This window comes from Leptonotus elevatus, chromosome 16 (genome assembly GCF_054856555.1).
Source record: "Leptonotus elevatus isolate MCC_2025b chromosome 16, RoL_Lele_1.0, whole genome shotgun sequence".
Classification (NCBI taxonomy): Eukaryota; Metazoa; Chordata; class Actinopteri; order Syngnathiformes; family Syngnathidae; genus Leptonotus; species Leptonotus elevatus.
The window spans coordinates 16999525-17022419 of record NC_141254.1 but is presented as its reverse complement, the minus strand read 5'-3'; the positions used below and the strand labels follow the sequence as shown (position 1 = coordinate 17022419).

Here is a 22895-nt window from a genome sequence, read left to right as displayed (position 1 = left end):
TGTTGCAATTTTGTAGACATTTTCTGCTTGGGATTTCTTCTTTTGTTTTTGGATATTTTATAGGCACATTTTGAATGTTTTCTTTTCAATTTTCAGACTTTTTTGGGCAATTTTGTGCACACTGATAAATTTTGAGATGTCTTCTTTTGTTTTTAGACATTTTATATTTACTTTTTTAAGCAATTTATTTTCTGTCATTTTAAAATACATTGTTTTTAGACATTTATGGTCACTTTTTAGACATTTTTAGGTAATTTTTAAAAACTTTTTCATTACCTTTCGTCACTCTTTTTTGACAACTTTTTTGAATATTTAATAAATCAGTTTTAATATATAAATCATTCATTCATTTAAATTCATCTAAAATATAAATATGTAAAAAAATATACATTTTTACCAATTTTTAGATTTCACAGAAGAGGGACTAGAGAGCCATAAGTGGCTCCAGAGCCGCACATTGCAGACCCCTGCCCTAACCCCTTGTGGCTGTTGTGATACATTCACATGTATAACAGAACGCACGGCGTTCCACATGGCTCAATTCCGGGGCATCTGCATTTTTCCATTGTACCTGCTGCCCCCTGGGTTCCATCTTAAGAAATCGTTTTATTTTTCAATAGAGAAGGATTCAATGAATGCACAGTTCTGTACCACCAACCGCTGTTCTCAAGTGAATGTACTCTGAAGTTCAAAGGGTGTAGCAAAAATAGAAGAAAAAAAAAGAAATCAAATGTGCACAAAAAGATCTTCTCGCCTGATTTTAGTCGTAGGTAGGAAATGCAACGTCCCTTACCAATGTTTCTTGGCGGCTTGATTAATTCCCTTAATCTTCGGGGAGGTTGTCATCCAGCACTGAGCTGTGGAATCAGTAATTATTCCGAGATGAGAGGTGCACCATTTATAACGGCGACATGTGGGGAGACGTGCTTCTTTCCCTAAAATCTACCATTACCGGATAATCAAAGTCTATTTAATTTCTTTTTTTTTTAACTCTGTGGTGTGTGCCGCAGAGTATTTTTCAATCCATTACACGACTCATTCATTCTTACCTTGGGCTAGGGGGTAGATTTTTTTATTTTTTTATTTCTTCTCTCCGCATGTGTGAGTCCGCTTGGGAAATGCAAGAGTTGTTTTACACTCGATGTGATTGAGAGCTACTTTGCAGTTTTTTTTTTATTTTTTTTAGACAACACATAAAGGCAGAGGTGCCACACCGGATATAAAACAGGATGCAGGACAAAATAATAAACTGAAATAGAACGAAAGTTCATGATGGAAGTATTTGTGTGTGGTCAGCAGGAAGCAATAACTTGATGCCGGAGAGCCGAAAGAAAAAGGAAGTTGACGATTTTGAGAAGCCAGCAAAAAAAAAGAAAATGAAAAAATTGTCGATTTGGGTGTTTTAATGGAAACTGTAGATGATAAATAATATAGCAATGTCTGTGCTATTCTTTTAATTACCACAAATTAAACTCTACTAAACTTTGATGATGAAACTTAAGAGAAGACGTCATTTCACTGTTGTAATTATAAATCCACGGATGAGGAGACATTAGACGCATGCAACGTACTGTCATTATCCATCTCGTTTCCCAACATGCCTGTTCCGATGCATTTATTACAATCCATTAAAACCAGTGTAATAATGAGGCGTTTAATGACACAAAATAAAGCACAAAATGGATTAACTATAGGGCACGTATGCGTATAACATGCGGCCACCTGCTGACACTTTATTTCAGTACACTTGATGGATAATGTTAGCTAATACATTGATTAATTTTTTTTACAGTTTTGTTGTGGCTTTTTTCCTTAATCTCATAAAGAAAAATGTAACTTGTTTTTTTGTTTTGTGTGTGTGTTTAAATCTGCAAGCCATTTTTTTTCTGAATAATCAAAAGTGATAAGCGTTTGAGAAAGTATTTCTACACACACATAAATAGAAATGTAAAATGCTGCTATGCAATGATAAAAAAGAAGAAGATGTAGTCATTTGGCTACAAGTTGATGATGGAAATGACAGTAAACACTTTTTGATGCTGATTTCTAGTTGTTTTTTTTTTAAGGTTTCACGCAGGCTCGGTCCTGGGCATGGGCAAACTAAGCAGTTGCTGAGGGCGCCATCTAGTGGAAGGGGGCAAAAAAAATTATATTTTTTTTCCTTTCCCCCCAAAAACATTTACAATGAAAAAGGTTTAAGCCCTTGGGTGCTGCATTAAGAAAGCAGCGAAAGGAAGAGGAGTAAAAAACGGGCCCAGGGCAATCTGCATGTTTGCCTATAGTGCACCAAATCACTTAGAGCACTCATGGCAACTGAGTCTTTTCTTTCCTTTTAAACTTGCTTACATGCGGTTTTATACTACGATGTTGCAGTGAGTTAGTTTGTGGATTACCGGTTCCCCTCTATTTCCATATTATAGTTCCACTCAACCTATTGATTTGTAAGCTTCTCCTCCCACTTCGCACTGCGCCAAACACCTCCTTGGGTCCGTTCTCACTATTTAGCAGAATATCATATGAAAAAGTAACGCATGATGGTGATTATGGTAAAAAGGCGCGTATTCTTATGAATGACTTCCTATTAAATTTGTGAGGTCACATGTTTCCAACATCCCTCCCTTTCTTGTTGGCAGCAGAGTAAAACAATAAAAATGCAAATTACAATCCAAGTTCTAACCCTAAAAAATTAAAGACACTGTTAATATGTGTAATGAAACATCATCGATGCCATTAAAACTCAATAAATCCAGACTATCGGGATTTAAAGTTGAACAGTGGAGTGTTTTTAATGAGGTGTTGATGACAACTTGGAAACATTAAGGGCAAAGACATAAATAAGCTACGGGGGCCTGGGAAAAAAAAAAAGAAAAAAAATCGGTGTCCTCACATTTGGCAGAAGAAGAGAGGTCATCGTGAGAAGCCAATTGAGAAAATGCAAGGCCAGGGAAAGGATGCGAAAGTCTCTGGGGGTTAAATTAAATGCTTGAACTCTCTGCTATTTTCACAACTAGTGCTTCATTGGAACGATTATTCAGGAGGCTTTGCTTACATTAGAAAAGGGAGCTTTTATTTACGGCATTCATTTACCCGACAGGTTTGCGTGTTACTGAAAACAAACCTGCTTAACCACAATCCTTTTATTGTCATTAGGATTCCAAAATGGCGGGAAAAACAAAAAGGTTGAATCTGTGATTGGTCGCTAGCTGAGCCCTAATTAACTCATTGACTCGCAGCCATTTTCACTGAAGCAACCCCCCTTCGCTCCCAGCCGGTTGACTGGATTTTGACTGATTTTGCAAGGCCCACACAATATTGTGTTCTATTGCTATCGTCGAACCTCCCAAAAGAAAGATTAGAGTCTCTTCTTTCATCAGAAAAAAAAGTATATTTGTATCAGTTTCCGTTTTGTAGCAATTAGCATTCGAATATAGCTAAATTTAATCTATATTCACAAATCTGTTGAAAACAGTGGGAGAAAGAGCTTGTTGCAACACAGCCCTGGTTGATCTCTTATACTCTGTTGCCACCTTCTGCCCGTTTTTTTGCTTCAACCATTCTCTTCAGTTCAGAGGCTGCATCAAAGCCTTCTGTATGCTCTAGTATAAAAAACAAAAACATAAAAAATGTCTAAATGCGTTTTTGGGACATTGGTAATATTCAAAATAGAATGTATTTATATGTTTTAGGGAGCAAATGAGTTAACTGTTATGTCATTTTCAGTTGACAAAATGGCCGCCCGGAAATGATTTTAGTGCTTAATTCATATTCTGCAAACAATATTGATCAGAATGCCGTGTTTAGACGAGTGGGGGTGCGTGCACACATTATTTTTATTGTAAAAAACATTTTGGGTTAACTTCCTCTTTAAAAGGGAAACTCAAACTTAAAAATGTCTTGACAATAATATGTTACATGTGACCTCACTAGTCTAAACATGACATTCTGAGTCATATTACATTTGTGGAATATGAGTTACGAAGCAAAATCCAGCCATTTTTATCCATTTCAGGGGGCGGCCATTTTGCCACTTGCTGTCGACTGAAGATGACATCAATGTTGCTCAGGTCTCAGGCAACAACCAATCACAGCTCATCAGTTTTCTGAAGCTGAGCTGTGATTGGTTTTTCCCTGAGAAACTGTGACATCATTTTCACTTCACAGCAAGTGGCAAAATGGCAGCCTTCTGATATTGATAGAAGAAAAAAAAAACTGCTGGATTTTATGGCTTAACTCATATTCCACTAACGCAATATTAACCACAATATTATATTTAAAGATTTCAATCCAAGGTGTTTTCTAAGAATTTAACAACAGCGCAATCAGCACAGGGGCTTTCTTGAAAATGCGAGCGCACATAAAGCAGCGAATACTTGAAGATTGAAATGGGCGTGGCCCGAGCGAGCAAACACGGGAGCAATATATTTCCCCGGATTTTAATTATAGCCTTCATCAATATTTATAGTCGCTGATCTGGGCTCTTGTATCAGCCGTGGTGACCTGCTTTCCAACGTTTTCTGCCGAGAGCCGACTGCGACGTGAAGCTGTCAGCATCCGCTCTGATAAAATGAAAACATAAAACAAGCCTTTGTCCCCCCCCCCACCCCCCACCCCCCGTGCCCACCCGCATGTCCTGCACAATTACCCTCTCCCTTTTGTTGTTTTGCAGCCCGTGTTGATGTCTACAGGACACACACCGATGTACACCTCTGCTGTTTCAACACTGGTAAGAGCACTAATATTTGCGTTATCAGCCGCCATTTTCCTCCGTCTGGTCTTGGCCTGGTCACTTAAGAGATCAAAATGAGATCATCATCCATTACGGTAATCGTTTGTAACAAGGATGAGGTCATCTTTTTCCATGGTTGCGTCACAGTGCCCATACTCACTCATTCGTTCATTAAAAAGTTTTTTTTTTTTTTGCATGAGAACATCTTTCACAAAGCTCTTCCGTTTTGTACTGCCGTCGAGCTATGATAGAGGTCGCGTTTTCAGGCTTCCTCGGGGTTAACGTAACACTTACAAAGTTATCCGAAATCATATTAAATGAGCACGTCACGGGTCACGTTTCAAACGTCCCAGAAAAGGGGAAAACGTCAATAACTTTTATTGCAGATCACACATTAACCTGTAGGTGTCAGTATTTGACCACGCAAAGTGGCGTTCCTGACCTTGAACACACCATTATTATTATTATCTCTTAATAAACTTGTCATAATCAGACAGCTGGCGTTCTACTCACGGCCCATCAATTTGCCCTCATCAACCATTAGAAAACCAAAACGTCAATTACTGCAACACCGATGCATTTCAAACGACTATTGTGAATTTCACACATGCTTACTTCTATTTTTCTCACAATGCCCGGTGTGATGCATTGCAGTATGTGCGTGGGCATCGTTGCAGCCGGTGTAGTACTCGTGTGGTCGTGTTAGTGTGGAGGTGGTGTCGTCAGTCTGTCGCTTTATTGCATTAATGGCGCGGGGCTCGCCAGCACTCCGGGCCTCATTGATTTACAGGAGGCTTCGCAGCGAACACTGCAATACTTTGGCAAAGTAAGTAAGAGTGATGTGCAGGGATCCTGCAAACAGCTGATTTAGCTTCAAAAAGCTGGTTTAGTTGCAGTTAAAAATAAATGTGGTCCCATATTGAACGCCAACTATTATTATTATTATCATCATCATCATCCATCCATCCGTTATATTTTATTTTATTTTTATGTGATTAAATGGAAAGCAAGGTTTATTATAGGTTACAATGACTAACAAAAAAAATATATAAATATTTTCATTAACTAAATGTATTAAAAGCGAAAATATTTTTAACAAGTGATAATTAAATGAAACTAATGTTTATAAAACTAACAAAAAATGATGAAAATGTCCTTGGCTTTTGTGTTTTTGTCAATATCATAAACAATATTTCAGGAAGTGTATTTTCTTTTTCGGTATGATTGTATTGTCATACAGAAGGATGACAAACGTGCCATATATTAAAAAAGTAAAACTAAAAAAAGACGTTTGGGGTCATTCAGCAATGACCCCAAACCGATGTGATCCCCGCAACAACGACATGAGCAGTTACACTGCGCTATTGTAATGAGTTCCGCTAGTTTTTGTGCCTTGTTTCGTTTGGTGAAACTATCACGAGACAATGTGATTATGGGTGACGCCATCTTACATTTCCACTCCTGCTGACTGTAGATCACAAATCTATAGCACTGCTGCTATTATGTTTGTGATTGGATGAGGAAGTCGGGGAAAGTTATTTATTTACGGCCAATCGTAACCATTTGCTGTCTCAATTGGCAACATAACAATAAATATATGTACTATATAAAAGTAGTTTCCATAATAAATAAATAATAAAAAAAAAACATTAAAGAAAAGTGCAAATGGGGGAGATTTTACCATAAATAACCGAGGAGGGATTCCCCAAAATAGGTGAATTAGCAAATTTGTGGGTCCAAAGTATTGTTAAACACAAGTACACTTATATGTTTCATTTTAAGACAATCTGGACACAAATCATATATTTAATTTAGGGATGGGCAAGTACCAATACCAGGTGTATTGGTATCGGGCCAATACCCAACCTTATTTCAAGGTATCGGTACTCAAGACGGCAGCCAATTCTGGCACCTGTCGCCCTCTTGTAGCCATTTTTCAAACAAGAACAGGAAGTTAGATATTAGAGAATTGCCATGAATTTGACGCAATTTTCAGGAAAAATGCTTTATTGGGATGCATAGGTATTCCTTTAAAATGATCTGTCATTATTGTTTTTTTTGGGGGGGGGGGGGGTTTGATGTATCATACCTAGAATCCCTCTAATGTTGGTGGGCAATGAGCGTAATTTGAAATCACAAAGACTACACACAAAAGTACCACCACACCTGCAAAGCGAGTTGAGAGAACAAAAAAAAGGCAGCTTTTATTATCTCACACTTTGTTTTTGTTTTTTTCCCTAATGTAGAAGGGATGAAAATCACTTTCGCTCATGTTTTTTTTTGCGCAAATCATCCTCAAAGACTGTCAAACCCCTTACAGATCTGTCTGACATACATCTTTAATTCCTGGCTTCCATACAGTCGCATTTCCCCAAGGGAGCTCTATTATACCACCCCCGCCCCCCCCTCTCTGCTCTGCTCTTTTGTATCTGCTGTCTATCTTCATTTTCCTCGTCCTCCTTACTTTTCTTTAATAAATGTTTAAAGATGTCCCTGCAGCTTCAGTGTAATTACTGTGCGGCAGGCAAGTCCAGGTCCGCTGGGAAGGGAAGGGCATAACTATGCATGGAGAAAGGGGGGAGGGGGGGGGGGGGGAGGGTGAGAGCCGCTCACACTGTATGAATGACAGAAGACAGATAGAGAGGGCCCGCACTTAAAAAAGGTGACATCATTGGAAAGGGAAGATGGAGTTTTCTCAAACAAAATGAGAATGTCAGCTGACAGCTTGTCCTTCCGCATGTCCTTATATAAGTATGATCAATTGCTATGTCTACTGTACGAGTGCGCTGTGCTGTGTGCTGCATTTCATGCCTGTCAGTGTCAACCGATTCGTTTTGCAGTAAAAGACAGCTAATTAGATTTGATCTACTACAGCGGTTCTCCACCTTTTTTTACACGATGTAACAGCAAAAAAAAAAAAAAAATACTTTAAGATATTGTTCTTCAAAAAGGAGACAGATGTTTTTTTATTTCATCCTAAAAGTGTATTTAACATTATTGTAATCCACTGTAACATTGTGCTGTTTAAATATACTGTACTTATCACTAGGGCCGCTTAAGCCTGTCCAGTGAAACAAAAAGCTCTATTTAAATAATGATTTAAGTCATATTTAATACACAGAAAGGAAAAAAAATAGCCTCAATAAAGTCATACTCAGATTTGAAGTCAATGATCTGCTTTAATTATGTGAAGCTGTTAAATCTTGTCATTTACCCAAACCAGTCAGTAAAGGAAAATATATTTTGGTGTACAGTCTAGGTCAGGGGTGTCAAGCCATTTTTTTGTGGTGGGCCACACTGTAGTTAACGGCTTCCCTCAGAGGGCAGTTATGTGTTACGTGAAGACAAATTTTTTTGATTATCTAATCATATTGTTAGATTTACACAACAGAACAAAAAAAGTAAAGAATAAAAATGGTAAGAAAAAAAAAATCAATGAAAAATCTCATTACCGGTATTTATAATAACAATAATCATAATAATAATAATAATAATACAATTTGGAATTTTGGTAGAGATTTTGTCAGGAATCATGAAAGTTGACCAACATGATTTTCCTCCGCGGGCCACATAAAATGATGTGGTGGACCAGATGTGGCCCCCAGGCCTTGACTTTGACACCTGTGGTCTTGATCTACAGTAAATTATTGCAAATAATTCCCCATCTCAGTATTTAAAAAAAAAAAAAAATTGGTGATTGTCCAAATACATGGGGTCCCTACTAATAACAATTTACAATATTTATACTGATTAAATTAATAAATATTATACAGATAATTGTCTTGGATTGAGATTGCAAGTGCAATATTATTTATTATTATTATTACTACTACTACAACACTGGAATCACTGATTAATTGGTTGTTTTGAGAGAAAAAAAGAAATGAATAAAAAGTAATTTTTCCAAAAAGGTAACAGTCCAAAAGCACACTTGCTGTCATGACCAGGGAGTGGCATCAGGCCTATACCTCGACGGTGCCAATCCCAGTATTGGACGCCCTCTTGTGGCTGTTTTACAAACAGGAACAAAAAAAATTTTGAAGAACAAAAAAGTGACATTAAGGCATTTGAAAGAAAATGCTATATTGGGATATATAGGTCTTAATTATATATTTTTTTATTATATTTGTATGTATTAAAAGTACTAGTGGTGTGACTACCCCTCGAGACTTCTCGACCTGCTTGTGATATCAGGCCGGTTTGAGCTGCTTGCCCTTCAAAGTTCCACCACAGCATAATTCCTCCCCCTCTCGCATCACCGCCGTGGCCATTATACAGAAAGACAGCCAAGTAATTGCCATCAAAATTCCCTGCTTGCTCCTCTTTGCCTCAGCGCCGCAGGAGGGGAGGAGTAAAGTACAGTATAGCAGCAGAAAACATGAACTGCATTTTTCCACTGAGCACAGACCGGCAGCAGAACGACGTCGCTATCGCAGTCGGCTGATATGGATGATGGAGGACGTCAGGGATTAGTCTTTTTTTTTCTTTTTTTTTTAACCGTGGATGGATGACTTCTTAAAACGGGGCGACGAGGACTCGGATAATAGCCACGAGCCATATCAGGGATGTGGAATTTGCTAAGCTCAAGCTGTTGTTTTGAGGGATGGAGATGAGCTCCATACAGTTCTGAGAAAACAAGAAAGAGGAAGACACTAATTGGGTCATGCTCGCTGATGTGCATGTTCTGCCCAAAGCTCTGCACAATCGACTCCAGTCGTTCATCTATGCCGTAGAAGAAAAAAAAAAAAGCAGGTGTTTAGTGGAAATACTGTACTTTCAAATGGTATGGAATCCGATGAATCACTTTTGCATTAACACAGTGTGAAACGTGCACGAGAACTCCTCTCGACATACACTCCTGAGTGGGTGTGTCGTTTTTTTGAGTTGTAGGCAGGGTTTACTTTCTGACTAAACCAACATTTAGACCGACACGAACATAAAATGTTCATGAGCGTATGGCACGCTAAAAAGATGGGCTGCCAGCTCCTCAGCAATGTACGGAACGGCAAGAAACGACCACGTCATACGAGGGTAGGTTTGTGTTTCTTGTTATTATATGCTATCATTTGTCTACTGGTGGCGGTGAAAGTAGTACATCGGATGACACATTTCTCAGGCTCATACATTTGTAGTCATATAGACTATTTTACCCCAAAAAGTACAACAACAGAAGCTACAAAAATCTATTGGGGTGCAAGAATTTAAATAGAAATACGCACTCAAATTGTACAGTGATTATAAATAAAGGCTGTTTGAAATCACAGAATCACATTTTTATAGTTTTGTTTAGTTCCTTGAAGAAATCGTTCACTAAAATCCCACTCTTTTAGGGTGAGTGTTTTTTGTGTGGTTTGGTAGCTTTTGCATACAGCAGAACTTTGGTCGTAAATCCTGGACAGCATAACTGCGCAGAGGCATTTTAGACCTAATGTTGGTAATTTCGCAGATGACCGCGGGCTTGCAGATTTGAACGAGGCAGCCGCGCCGCTGTTGGAGTGGTCACAGTCGACATAAATCATAGCTGATTACGGCGGCTCCTGTCATTAGCTTTATTATGTTGGGCTAGTCTGCTAGCTACTAGCGCAACGATCTGCAGTCCTGCATGTTTTAGAGGTTTCCCTCCTCCAACACACCTGAGTCAATTGATCAGGATCATTATCAGGCTTCTGCAGCGCTTGCCGATGAGCTGATCATTTCAATCAGCTGTGTTGGAGGAGGGAAACGTTGAAAACAAACCTTGAGGACCGGAGTTGCTTATCCCAACACTAGCGTCGCGACATTAAGGAAGCACATCTGTGCTGTGTAATGGTTCCCAATCATTCATGTACCAAGCACAAGTTCAAGCAATTGTTTTCTACAATGATTCAGTGGATCTTATGCCTGCTTTTCATCCATTTATGAAAACAAATATGTCCCATTCGACAAGCTGTCTACCCTGTGCCAGCACTTAGACGTGGTCCGAGCAAACTTGAGGTTTTAAATAAAATAAAAAAATCAGATGCGCTGGCTATGAAAATAGAGCCAGCTGTCTTCAAAATTCAATTTAAATTTCAGCTTTGCAAATGTGTCAACTGTGCAGGTGCTATGCATTGTTGTAATGTCTAACACCCGGTATCAATTATATTGAAGGTAATTATTACGGCAAACTAGTGACATCACACTTCGGAAATATTTTTTTTTAATTACCTTGATTTCTCACAAAAATTTCAAAACGGAAATAAATAAACATCAATGTGCAACTTAAAAAAATAATAATAATAAAATCTGCCAATTTTCACATTTTCAAATGATCACTTCTACAACGTTCCTAGGAAATCACCATCTCCCATCACTGGTGAGCTATTTTGGAACAAACCCGCTGGCTACTCGTGTGATCCAGGTTTTCCTTCCTACTCACTGCGTATTTTATGACTCAACTTCTATTCAAGTCAAACTTTCTGTTGTGTGTGTTCGTCGTATTCCAGCAAGCACGGACGGAGGTGGCGACCATCTGCGTACACATTAATGCGCGATGTCACCTTTTCAAACGCTCCACGCGCAAGACTTACTTTGTAATAGTAAGCCAGTAAAAAAGGAAATATGCTTGTTTTGACATCCAAATGAACTTTTACGCTAAAATCAGCACACATAGCTTTATTTATTAACTGGCCTGGCCCAAGTTTACACATTAGTAAAAAAAAAAAAAAATTCTCACAGTGATTCTCATTATAGTCTTAATGCAAGACGTCGAAACGTTTTGTGCTTCCCAAGATGCTTGTATGCTTAATTGTTGCCGTAATTTATTGGTTATTTGAAAGGAAAACATTAAACTTGTTGACTGTTTAATGGGCCTTCCAGCTGTGAGGAGTACAGTTATGTCTTAACTCACCTCTCTAATGCATCATTTGATTTTTTTTTTTTACAAATTGAGGTGAGAGGTTTAACTCCCATTAGGTGATTGATTGATGCTGATTATGCCTTGGAAAAAAAAGATTTGTTACAGGAATGACATAATGTGCATATTTGTAATATGAACATAAAGAAATCAGACATATTAATGTTATTTCAATCTGCTACTACAATGTCAAAATCCCTACAAAAAAAAATAAAAAATAACTGCCTCCACACTGTGTTACATTTCTGCTTGCTATCATCATTATTTGAATTTGACGCGATGTTCAACAGCACGGCTCGCTGGACTCGGCCACACATCGATGCTATGCACGGCCGCTCTTTAAAATGGTAGAGTGAGCTTTATGCGGAGGCGGCGGGAGACTCGTATTTATCGTTTATGCAGGACTATTTGGAGTTGCTAGATTAGAACATCAACTTGAGGATAACAGCAATCCTCAAGGTAATGATTTCTTTTTTTTACAGCTCCTTCCGACATGTAAATGCTGCAAATACATGGCTGAGAAAAAAGAACCTTAATTAGAACTAGTGCGAGGCCCAGTGTGCTCATTGTACAAAATAGTCAAGCACTCTGACGTGAATATTTTCTGGAGTCGTGATCATCAATCAATGGCAGATATGGTGGACGGAACAACACAAAATGAATGTCTGTGCGAATAGGCTGAAAGGGGCCTGCTAACAAGCCAAAGTGTGTGTTTTTTTTTATTTTTATTTTTTTATTTCTTGTGTCTGTTTACCGTACCAGACAATGACACCAAGTTACATGCCACATTTTGTTGTTGGTCGAAAGTGAATGGCCACTTACAGTATTAATAATGCATGCTGGACAGTCATTTAAAACATCTGTAGCCAGATTAAGGCAATGGCTTCGAGTTGAGGCAATAGCGTTTTCGCATGAATTATTTCTCTGACTGTCATGAAAACATAATAGCGACCGGCGCATAATATTACTCATTATCCTTTAACGCGGTGCTCACAGCTAAAATGTGTCATTGCTGTGACGGGAGGTTTTCGCGGTTATTCTGATGAGCGCTTCCTTTCTGACATTATTCCATTATATAATGTACATCTCTTCTCGCTCTCTCTCTCTCCTTCCCTCTAGGGAAATAGTCCTCCTGTGGTGGTGAACACGGACACACTAGATGGATCGCCATATGTAAGGACAATGTCTAATCTCTGACGAATATTCCTAGAAGTTCCTTTACATGGGACATTGATTGATGGTCGCCATACTGGATGTATAGATGCAATGAAATACAGGAAAATATTTGTCTGGGGGGGCGTCTGTCAATGCCAGATATCAGATCCCTAAATTCGGCTTTCCACCTAATTGCCAAGGTAATACTTATGAGTTGTTTTGCTCTTCAGCCAAAAAGGTAAGTTAAACCAAAAGAACAATATGGCTATTCGTCAATTGGGTAACCTTACTGGGCCAATCATAATAAAGCTTCCAAAAACAATGAGTAAATATAGCTGACAGAAGTGCCCAGCTCTCATGTCCACGTCATTGATGAGCAAAATGTAAACTTTTTATTTGATTAAAATGACTCATTTTAGGAATGATTTTGGATCTTATTCTCTCTCGATTGTCAATTAACTCACGTTTATTCTGGCAGGTGAATGGGACAGAAGGGGAAATTGAATATGAGGAAATCACACTGGAGAGAGTAAGTCCCAACACCAAATTCATTTTCTCATCAAGCGGAATCTGACTCTGTATGACTTTAACTGTGTTTTGGGTTGGGTCATGGGGTCATTGAATTGTTATGGTTCTATTTTTGTCCCTTGTCTTGATGATGATGATGATGTCAGTTGCTATGCAGTTGGCATGTCCCTTATGATTTTGTCGGTTTCTATGCAGTTGCTATGACCCCTGTGATGGTGTAGTTGACATGTCACTTATGATTTTGTCGGTTTCTATGCAGTTGCTATGACCCCTGTGATGGTGTAGTTGTCAGTTGCTATGCAGCTTATATGTGCCTTGTGATTATGATATTTGGGTCATTGAATAGTTTTTTGGTTGTGTTTCTGTCCCTTTGTGATGATGATGATGAAGTTGTCAGTAGCTACGCAGTTGCTGTGCGCCGAGTACTTGTAGTTATGAAGTTATCAGTTGCTATGTTTCTTGCGACGACTACGGTAACATAAGATATGAAAACATGATAGAAACAGTATCCTCGCCATCTTCAATTCCATAAAGCACACTCAAATGCCCCTGACGTGATGAATATTTTACTGTGCGTTTTGACCTGTAGGGAAACTCGGGCCTGGGCTTCAGCATAGCAGGGGGAACCGACAATCCCCATGTGGGCGACGACCCGAGCATCTTTATCACGAAAATCATACCGGGAGGAGCAGCGGCTCAGGACGGACGCCTGAGGTAACACGATTGATCGAATAAATTCATTCAAATGACATTCATTTTCAAAAACTAGAAACAGAGTGATCCAAAGCACTTTTCCGAGTAGAAGCGGAGACATTTTTAAACTTCTCAGTTTTATGGAATGCAGCATAACAACCGCGGTTTCCCTTGAGAGCCATGTCCGAAACTTTCTGCGGCCCTCAGCAAATTGTCTTAGAAAAATTGAGCGCAGTATAATTGAAATCAATTTCAAGCACATGCAAATGGAATAATGATAAGCCAAGTGTTTAGTCTCTTGAGAAAAAAAAAAAAAAAAAAAGACTGTGAATTAAAACCTAGTGCAGATAGAAAGACCCATGATAACGCTCATCACTACCTAAACTGACATTCCTTTGTCACGTGGATATTGAAAGCTGGGACAAGTACAGCTAGAGGTTCGAGATTTTCCGGATTTGAAGCTGTAAGAAAGCTCTGGCGTGAGCTCGGTTTGATGACTTCTCCCATTTTGGGATGACCACACACATCTCATATTTGCCTTCTCTCTCTTCCTCTCCTACAGCGTGAACGACTGCATCCTATTTGTGAACGACGTTGACGTGAGAGAGGTGACACACAGCCAGGCTGTGGAGGCTCTGAAGGAAGCCGGCGCTATTGTCCGGCTCTACGTCCTCCGTCGGAAGCCTGCGGCGGAGAAAATCACCGAGCTCAAACTTATCAAAGGGCCGAAAGGTATATGAACATTTTGGGTGCTCTCATAATGGCTAAAAAAGGTACTCTGGATTTTGAACTTTTTTCAGGTGTTGGCTTATTGTTCTTTGCTTGGATGTTCCATTTTAAGGGCTAGGTTTCAGTATTGCTGGAGGAGTGGGAAACCAGCACATACCAGGAGATAACAGCATCTATGTCACCAAAATCATAGAAGGTGGAGCAGCGCATAAAGATGGACGCCTGCAGATCGGGGATAAGATCTTGGCGGTCAGTGAGTCATTTATCATGTTGGCACCCACCCCACCTCAGTGCCATAAAAATCAAACTACATTTTTTTCCAGCCACACACATACTATATATGTTCACTGCTTGCATGTTAGAATCATGCATAAAGTGTGGAGTTAGAATACAGCTGTCATTTTAACTGCCTGAAGTGATAGTACATTCACAATTATGCTAATCGAGTGGGATGTGCTCCTTGTTGAACGGCAGTAACGTCAGAGCGATGCTGCCACCTGGTGGAGAGCAGCTGAAACATACTTTCACAGTCACCCAATTAAAGAGGAAAAGAAACTCCTCATGTGACTTCCGACTTTTCCTTATTGAGCAATTAATTTGTAATGATGTTGTTCCGCTCTCTTCGATTGTCTCGTTTACATCACCTCTTGTGGCGTCATTCATTCATTGCATTATCCTGTTTATTTACGGTCAATAATTAGGTAAATAACGTCTGTCTGGAAGACGTCATGCATGAAGATGCGGTGGGGGCACTGAAGAACACCGCCGAGGTGGTGTACCTCAGGGTGGCCAAGCCCAACAACCTGTTTCTGACCAACTCCTATAACCCTCCAGATCTCACCAACAGTAAGTCTGACTCAAAAGGGGATGTCTGAATGCATAGAAAATAGCATAGGATATGACAGCACAGGACAAGATATGGCAGGACAGGACAGGATAGGATAGAATGTCTTAATTAATTAAAATAAAAAATAAAAATAAAAATAAAATAAAAATAAAAAGGATAGAATGTCTGTATGATTGCCTTTAAGACAGGATAAGACGTCTGCATGATTGTCTTAAAGCAGCTAAGACTATTACCAAAAATGTCCGAGCCTTTGGTGAATTTGCTTCCACCCACTGAAAAGAACAAATTTAGAACAACAGTTAAAAATAGAGGAGCAAGGACATAACATCTTTCTAAATTACTGCAGATGAATGTGGGCGCCGTGTGAGAATTCAAAGACGAACGAGGTCTAAAAAAGGTTCAAGGCTTTATATTAGGAATTCACCGATACCACCTTTTTCAGACAACGCACAAGTAAAAATACTTACATTGAACATGGCTTAGGTTTCAATCAAATATCACTTTTTTGGAGTAACATCTGCTTGTTGCTGACATTTTAACATCCAAGTGCAACATTTCACTTCATTGTAGCCTGTAACACGGGATATATTTCAGTTCTAGGATCAAATGGGCAGGACAACTGAAGCGATGCATCGCATCATCGCTCGCTTCTCTTTCCTATGTATTGTTTTTCAAAAGTGAGGGGCAGGTTAGTTTTTCATGAAGAATGTTATGTATTCTAGTTGTCACGGAGCGATCAAAGGAACCGTTGATTTAATGAGCCGGTCCTTGTGCACTTCGACTGAAATACTTTCTTCTTCTTTTTTATTATTATTATTATTAAAAAATCAAAAAAAAAATAATAATGAATTTAAAAAATGAAATACTTTCTTCTTTGAAATTATATACAATAATGGCATCCTTGTATCGCTACTTTAGGTTGTGAATAAATGAATTCGATTTCAACAAAGTCTTCTTACAAACTTGTCAAACTTAATAATGTCTATTTTCCTAGCATATTCCCACATGGATACTGAACTCAGCCACCCCAACTACCTTGGCTCAGATTACCCACAAGCCCTCACTCCCACCTCACCGAGTCGGTTTTCTCCTGTTCTGCATGGCCTGATGGGGGACGATGACATCCCCAGGTGAGAAACAACACTTGGACGTCATTTCAGTGCCATTGACGGTTATAGACGTCCAAAAAAATCGATTGCGAATGAACTCACGGATTTGATCTCTTCCTGTTAAATTTTCCTCTCCTTATCCAGAGAACCTCGCAGGGTTCTGATTCACAGAGGCTCCACGGGTCTCGGATTCAATATCGTTGGAGGAGAAGACGGCGAGGGGATTTTTATCTCTTTCATCCTGGCAGGAGGGCCAGCCGACCTCAGCGGAGAGCTCCACAAGGGCGATCAGATCCTCAGTGTAACGGCAGCTCTACGACATATACCGCATGGCCTTTTTTTTTAGTGCGATGGCTCTTAACGTCCGTCCATGATGTGTTTGTCAGGTGAACGGCGTGGACCTGCGAATGGCCACGCATGAGCAGGCGGCCGCAGCGCTGAAGAACGCCGGCCAGACGGTGACCATCATCGCGCAGTATAGACCAGACGGTAAAGCCTGAACTCCAGTACGTCTAAAAGGAAATAATTTCTTTCAGGAATCGAAAAAATAAAATTTGTGATTTTGCCCCCCCCCCCCCCGTCACCAGAGTACAGTCGCTTTGAGGCTAAGATCCACGACTTGAGGGAGCAGTTGATGAATAGCAGCATGGGCTCTGGGACGACCACGCTAAGAAGCAACCCGAAGAGGGGCTTCTACATCAGGTACGGAACTGCACTCGACTAAAAATAAATAAATAAATAAATAAATAAATAAATAAATAACTACAATGGCGGTAAGGGGAAAGTGGCAAATTGTGGAAATGTGTGAACCCGTTCAAGAAGAAAATGGCCTATCCATGTCACAATATTTACATCTTCAACTACACTTTTTATACACACAGAATTGACACAAAAAAATTAAAAAATAAAAAATAAATAAATAATAATAATCGCTGATGCATTGCTCTCCAAATATCTCCTCCTTGATGTCAGATTGCGACACGTCGCCCTCCCCAAAAAGCGCTCTTCAGTCCGTTTCTTAATACCGAGCCTGAGCTCACGTGCTGCCACATTACAAGGCAAAAAAAAGCTTAAACAGATGTCTTGTAAGAGTTTGGAATAATAATGAATTCTGGCGGATTATGTCGTTTTCTTCTTAGATTGACTATAGTGAGTGGGCAGTATAATCATATGCTGATTCTGATCATTTGATTGCCTCTGGGAAGAACCATTTTTTTTTATTAGTGGACTACAGGTCATTATCATAAGCCTTAAAAAAAAAAAAAAAAAAAAAAACAGGATGAGATTGTAATTAAGGGCTAAAATGTGCGGAAATAAAATGGCATTCAAGGCATGCTTGTATCTTGGGATAAAATTGACAATTTCAACTCAAGTTATTACGATGAGTGACCCATGAAGAGTCCAGTAATGCGATACTGGTATGTTCATTGTAGCATATGAGAACAAAACCATCCCAAGGAATCGCATTAGCACGGAAATAAGGTCATTAAATATTTGCACGTGTTCACCAAATTGGACTTAATAAAGACAATAAAAGAAATGAGTCTTACCTTAACATTGGGAAGACCATGTCCTCTGTGTAGTCCACCAACATGACATAACGTAGGATGTCCAAAAATCCAGTTCTTGTCGAGCAGGAATCCAACAAGGCACACAGAAAGAAAATGTGCCATGATTTGATTTTTGTGTTCTTGTTTACTTCTGTTTCTGTTATGATCTGCGTTTTGTTATCCTTTGCGCGTCTCGCTTGGTCTCGTTAAGTGTGATCTCGTCCACCTGTGCTTGTCTGCCCTTCCTCTTGTGTCAGCCAATCAGTGCTCTCAGCCATGTGTGTCTTGTCCAGGTGTCTCTGATTGTGTAAACGTGTGTGTGTGTGTTTGTGTGTGTGTGTGTGTGTTTGTATTTAGTCTCTTGATTCCTGTCTGTCCTTGTCGATCCGTTGTTGTTGTTTCCATCTGTGACGTGCTAACTAAGACAATCGGTGCTAATAAAAAAGAAAAAAAGTCCATCGCCGCCGAGCTAACGTTTACTTAGCAGGCTAAGCGCTTCTCGCTTCAGTGTGATGTTTTTTTATTTTCTTTTTAATGGAGGACTTAAAGCAAGTGAAAGTGTTGCGCCTACAGACGAAGTTCGGCGTGTCTGTCCGAGTAATGAACGATGACAGCAACTTTATCCTTCTAAAAAAAAACTAAAAAGACAGATGCCCTGCGCCGTATGATGTTAGCCGCCATCTTGGCTCTTTAAATACCGTAGCCTACGTCCTTTTGGAGCAACACATTTTCGGTTGTTTTTTTGTTTGTGTGAAACCCAATTCTTCCCAGAAGGATTCATTACAGGTTGGTGAAAATCCACAAAAAAAATCCAGTTGGGCATAATACAGAACTTTTTTTTTTCTGGTCCAATTGGAGTGAAATTTTCTGGGAAATGGTAGTTTGATAGATAATATTAGTGGCTCTTGATTTTATTCATATTTTTTTTTTTTTTACAGTAATTACCACTCTAAAATGTACTTGGCTCTCCAAGTGTTAGTCATGAATGAGGCAAGGGTTTTATTTCTGAATGGTATATTTACAGTCGCCTACCGTAAGCCATTGTAACATTACGCACAGTTTGAACATCTTAAAAAAAACGCATTTAGATGATGTTTTAATTGAAATGTTTATGCTCAGTGCTATTAAATGAAAATTTGTCCCGTCATTTCTAAGTGTAAGGAATGAAATGCTCCATACAACACTCGCCTATCGCCAACGTTATGATGGGGAATAAATGACATTCTTGTATTTTGACAGGGCTCTGTTTGACTACGACAAGACGGCGGACTGTGGCTTCCTCAGTCAGGCGCTCGGCTTCAGGTTCGGGGACGTTCTCCATGTGTTGGACTGCGGGGACGAGGAATGGTGGCAGGCGCGTAAGGTCAGCCCCCAGAACGAGGCTGAGGAAGTTGGCTTCATTCCCAGCAAACACAGGTCAGACACACACTTGGCCGGGCAGTGATAAAATAGCTTTAGTGCCCATTGACATTTAGCCTATGCTAATAGGGCTGTTTATAACAAATGAAACCGAGCGTTTGTTGCCTCCATAACATTTTGTTATTCGTAATGTTTTTTTTTTTTTTTTTTTTTTCCTCTTTAAGAGCTCAGTATTGTTCATTCGGAAATGTCATCATCATTGCTCTTTTATTTTTTTTATTTTTATTTTTTTGTGTGTGTGGGTGAGTATGTGTATGTGCGTGCGTGCGTGTGTGCGTGCGTGTTATTCGCAATGTTTTAATCACACAACTCACTCCTCACTTCCTGCTTTTATTTGCTTTTTAATTTGCCTTCCAGGGTGGAAAGGAAAGAGTGGTCACGTGTCAACACCAAAGAGAGGGTAGGTTCATTAAGCTCATCCATCTCGACCGGCTCACTTGAATCGGTTTCTAGTGTGTAAATCTTTACTGTTGCCCTTATAGGATCATGGTCGGGACACCATGGGAACGCAAGGTAATTAGCACGCATTCCCATTCTGTAAATTTGCAACACGGGGAGCAGGATTTGGAACGTCAACTAATTAACTCTTATAAATAATAAGACCATCGAGTCCCACATTGTCACATTGGCAAGGCAGAGACGCCCTCCTGTGTGTTGGAGGTCAAGACAGTACAAGAGTAGGTACTAGGAACCATTTTGGACAGAGTAGACCTTCTTCCGCATCTTGCAGGAAAAAGGTGCCATTGTCATGTCTCAATCTTTCATTAAAGAGTACAACTGAGAATATATATAGTATTCTAATAGTTACTATTGGTGTATATTGGGAGTATTAAAGATAAAAGGTCACCTGCGCTTTTCAATTGGTGCCATCACCCGGATTAGAGCCGAGGTTGCTGCGGTTCTGTGTCGTCTCTCTATTGCTTACATTATGTACAATTTAGCGCATAATTCCTGTAAGAAATATTGCCTCCTTGGTCTTTCCTATATTAATAATCAAATGATCTAAAACCCATCACATACTTCTATGCAAATGAGCTCACACATGCCAACACAAACTTGAATGTCATATGATGACGGCAAAAAGAAATCGGGCTGATTGCTTCCCCGATCTGTCACCAGGGAGAGATAAAACATCGCAAAGTTATGAGACCGTCACCCAAGTGGAAGGTAAGGCCGCAAAGTAATATGTAAAGTCCATTACCTTTAAGCTATAAAATTGGATTTTTATTATCATTTGGTACGAATGCTGAATGTCCACGCTCTCTTCTCTCTTCATTAGTTCACTATGCGAGGCCCATCATCATTCTGGGTCCTGTGAAGGACAGGATAAATGATGACCTATTGTCTGAGTTCCCCGATAAGTTCGGCTCGTGTGTCCCACGTAAGTAATTGCGCTGTCAGTCACTGGCATAGCTGCGCCGCCATTTTTCCGGCTAATATCTACCACACAAGTCTTTCTCGCAGGAGATGCATTTGGTGTCATTTTGCGATTGGATGTTTTTGCTTTTTGTTAACAGACACCACACGCCCCAAACGAGAGTATGAAGTGGATGGGCGGGACTACCACTTTGTGTCGTCAAGGGAACAGATGGAGAAAGACATCCAGAGCCATCGCTTCATCGAAGCGGGCCAGTACAACAGTCATTTGTACGGCACCAGCGTCCAAAGTGTCCGCGAGGTGGCTGAACAGGTGCACAGGAAGCAATGATAATAACAACAATGATGATGATACTAAAAGTTTTTTTTTTTTTTAATACACTCCTACAAAATCTTTTTGACTGTAAAGGGTAGTCTGAGAAGTTAACTGGTTGATATTTTACCACGTCTGTTTATTTATGCAACGCAGCAAGGGAAACACTGTATTCTGGACGTGTCTGCCAATGCTGTACGACGACTACAAGCTGCTCAGCTTCATCCGATTGCCATCTTCGTCCGGCCAAAATCACTGGAGAATGTTCTGTCAGTACACGTAATCTTTGTTTAAAAAAAAAAATGTATTCGATTAAATGCGTGTTAAAATAAATGACTAAAACGGGTCATTTTGCTTGTGTGAACAGAGAGATTAACACTCGGCTGACAGAGGAGCAGGCCAGGAAAGGAATGGACCGAGCCCTCAAACTAGAACAAGACTTCCTCGAGTGTTTCTCCGGTAAGACCAGAATGCTTTCACGCCAAAGATTGAACATTTGTTTGTGTGAATATTTAATTGCCAAAAGCAAGTGAGGTTTCATCCATCACTACACCTTAAAATTGCTGGGTCAAAAATTGGACCGACCCACTAACGTGGCTCAACCTAACATTTTGACCCAGCTATTTTAGACCCGGCACTCTTAAAACTGCTGGGTCAAAAATGACCCAATTTTGGTCAAAAATTGGACCGACCCACTACTTGGGTAAACTTGACACAATTTCTGGGTTGTTTCGTACACAACGAAACCTTTTGTGTAAAAACAAAATGGGAAAGAAGGAAAGTAAAAAAAAAAAAGGAACGATGCTCTACTTGGGTTATTTTTTAACCAGCAGTCTAAGAGTGTTAGGTAAAAAAAAAAAAATCGACCAGCTACTTGGGTCAATTTGACACAATTTCTGGGTTGTTTTGTACATAACAACCCAACTTTTTTTTGCACTTTTTTTTTTCTTTGACCTAAATTGTGTTATTTTTTACCTAGCACTCTTTGAACTGCTGAATCAAAAATAACCCAATTTTGGTTAATAAATAAATTGGACTGACCCACCACTTGAGTCGATTTGACACAAATTTCTGGATTGTTTTGTACACAACAACCCTTTTTTTTCCTTTTTTTTTTTTTTTTACAAAAGAAAACAAAAAATATGGTGTTTTGATACAAAACAAATTAACCCAAGTCAGTCAGTGGGTCAGTCTTTTTTTTTTTTTTTTTTTTTTACAAAATTTGATTATTTTTGAATCAGCAGTTTTAAGGGTAAAGCAGGTGGAGTAATGGAAGTGCGTGACTGTGGGGAACTTTTAAATGTGAGTTGTCAAGTAGACAGACAGTAAATATGTGATAAAGCGTTGCTTCCTAAAATACTTATATTGGCAGTCAACATGAACAAGTGGTTGCACACTTGAATCATAGCTGGCACACATATATATATATATATATATATATATATATATATATATATATATATATATATATATATATATATATATATATATATATATATATATATATATATATATATATATAAAATACCATCAGTTTTCTCAAAAGTATGGTGTGGTAACTTCATGTATTTCACA

At 39.3% G+C, this 22895-nt stretch overlaps 1 protein-coding gene across 3 annotated transcripts in view; it reads left to right on the top strand.

The window, feature by feature from the left end:
* Window positions 1-22895, top strand: part of dlg4a (discs, large homolog 4a (Drosophila)) — a 62139-nt gene that overhangs the window by 34265 nt on the left and 4979 nt on the right. For all 3 annotated transcript variants that reach the window (XM_086098101.1, XM_086098100.1, XM_086098099.1), the window contains exons 3-21: window positions 4667-4723; window positions 12720-12773; window positions 13234-13284; window positions 13873-13997; window positions 14539-14708; window positions 14818-14954; window positions 15407-15551; window positions 16547-16682; window positions 16806-16962; window positions 17048-17150; window positions 17249-17363; window positions 19451-19627; window positions 19988-20030; window positions 20113-20143; window positions 20750-20797; window positions 20910-21011; window positions 21148-21320; window positions 21477-21589; window positions 21688-21779. In XM_086098101.1, coding sequence (XP_085954227.1) covers window positions 4667-4723; window positions 12720-12773; window positions 13234-13284; window positions 13873-13997; window positions 14539-14708; window positions 14818-14954; window positions 15407-15551; window positions 16547-16682; window positions 16806-16962; window positions 17048-17150; window positions 17249-17363; window positions 19451-19627; window positions 19988-20030; window positions 20113-20143; window positions 20750-20797; window positions 20910-21011; window positions 21148-21320; window positions 21477-21589; window positions 21688-21779 — 2029 coding nt within the window. The remainder of the gene's footprint in view (window positions 1-4666; window positions 4724-12719; window positions 12774-13233; window positions 13285-13872; window positions 13998-14538; window positions 14709-14817; window positions 14955-15406; window positions 15552-16546; window positions 16683-16805; window positions 16963-17047; window positions 17151-17248; window positions 17364-19450; window positions 19628-19987; window positions 20031-20112; window positions 20144-20749; window positions 20798-20909; window positions 21012-21147; window positions 21321-21476; window positions 21590-21687; window positions 21780-22895) is intronic.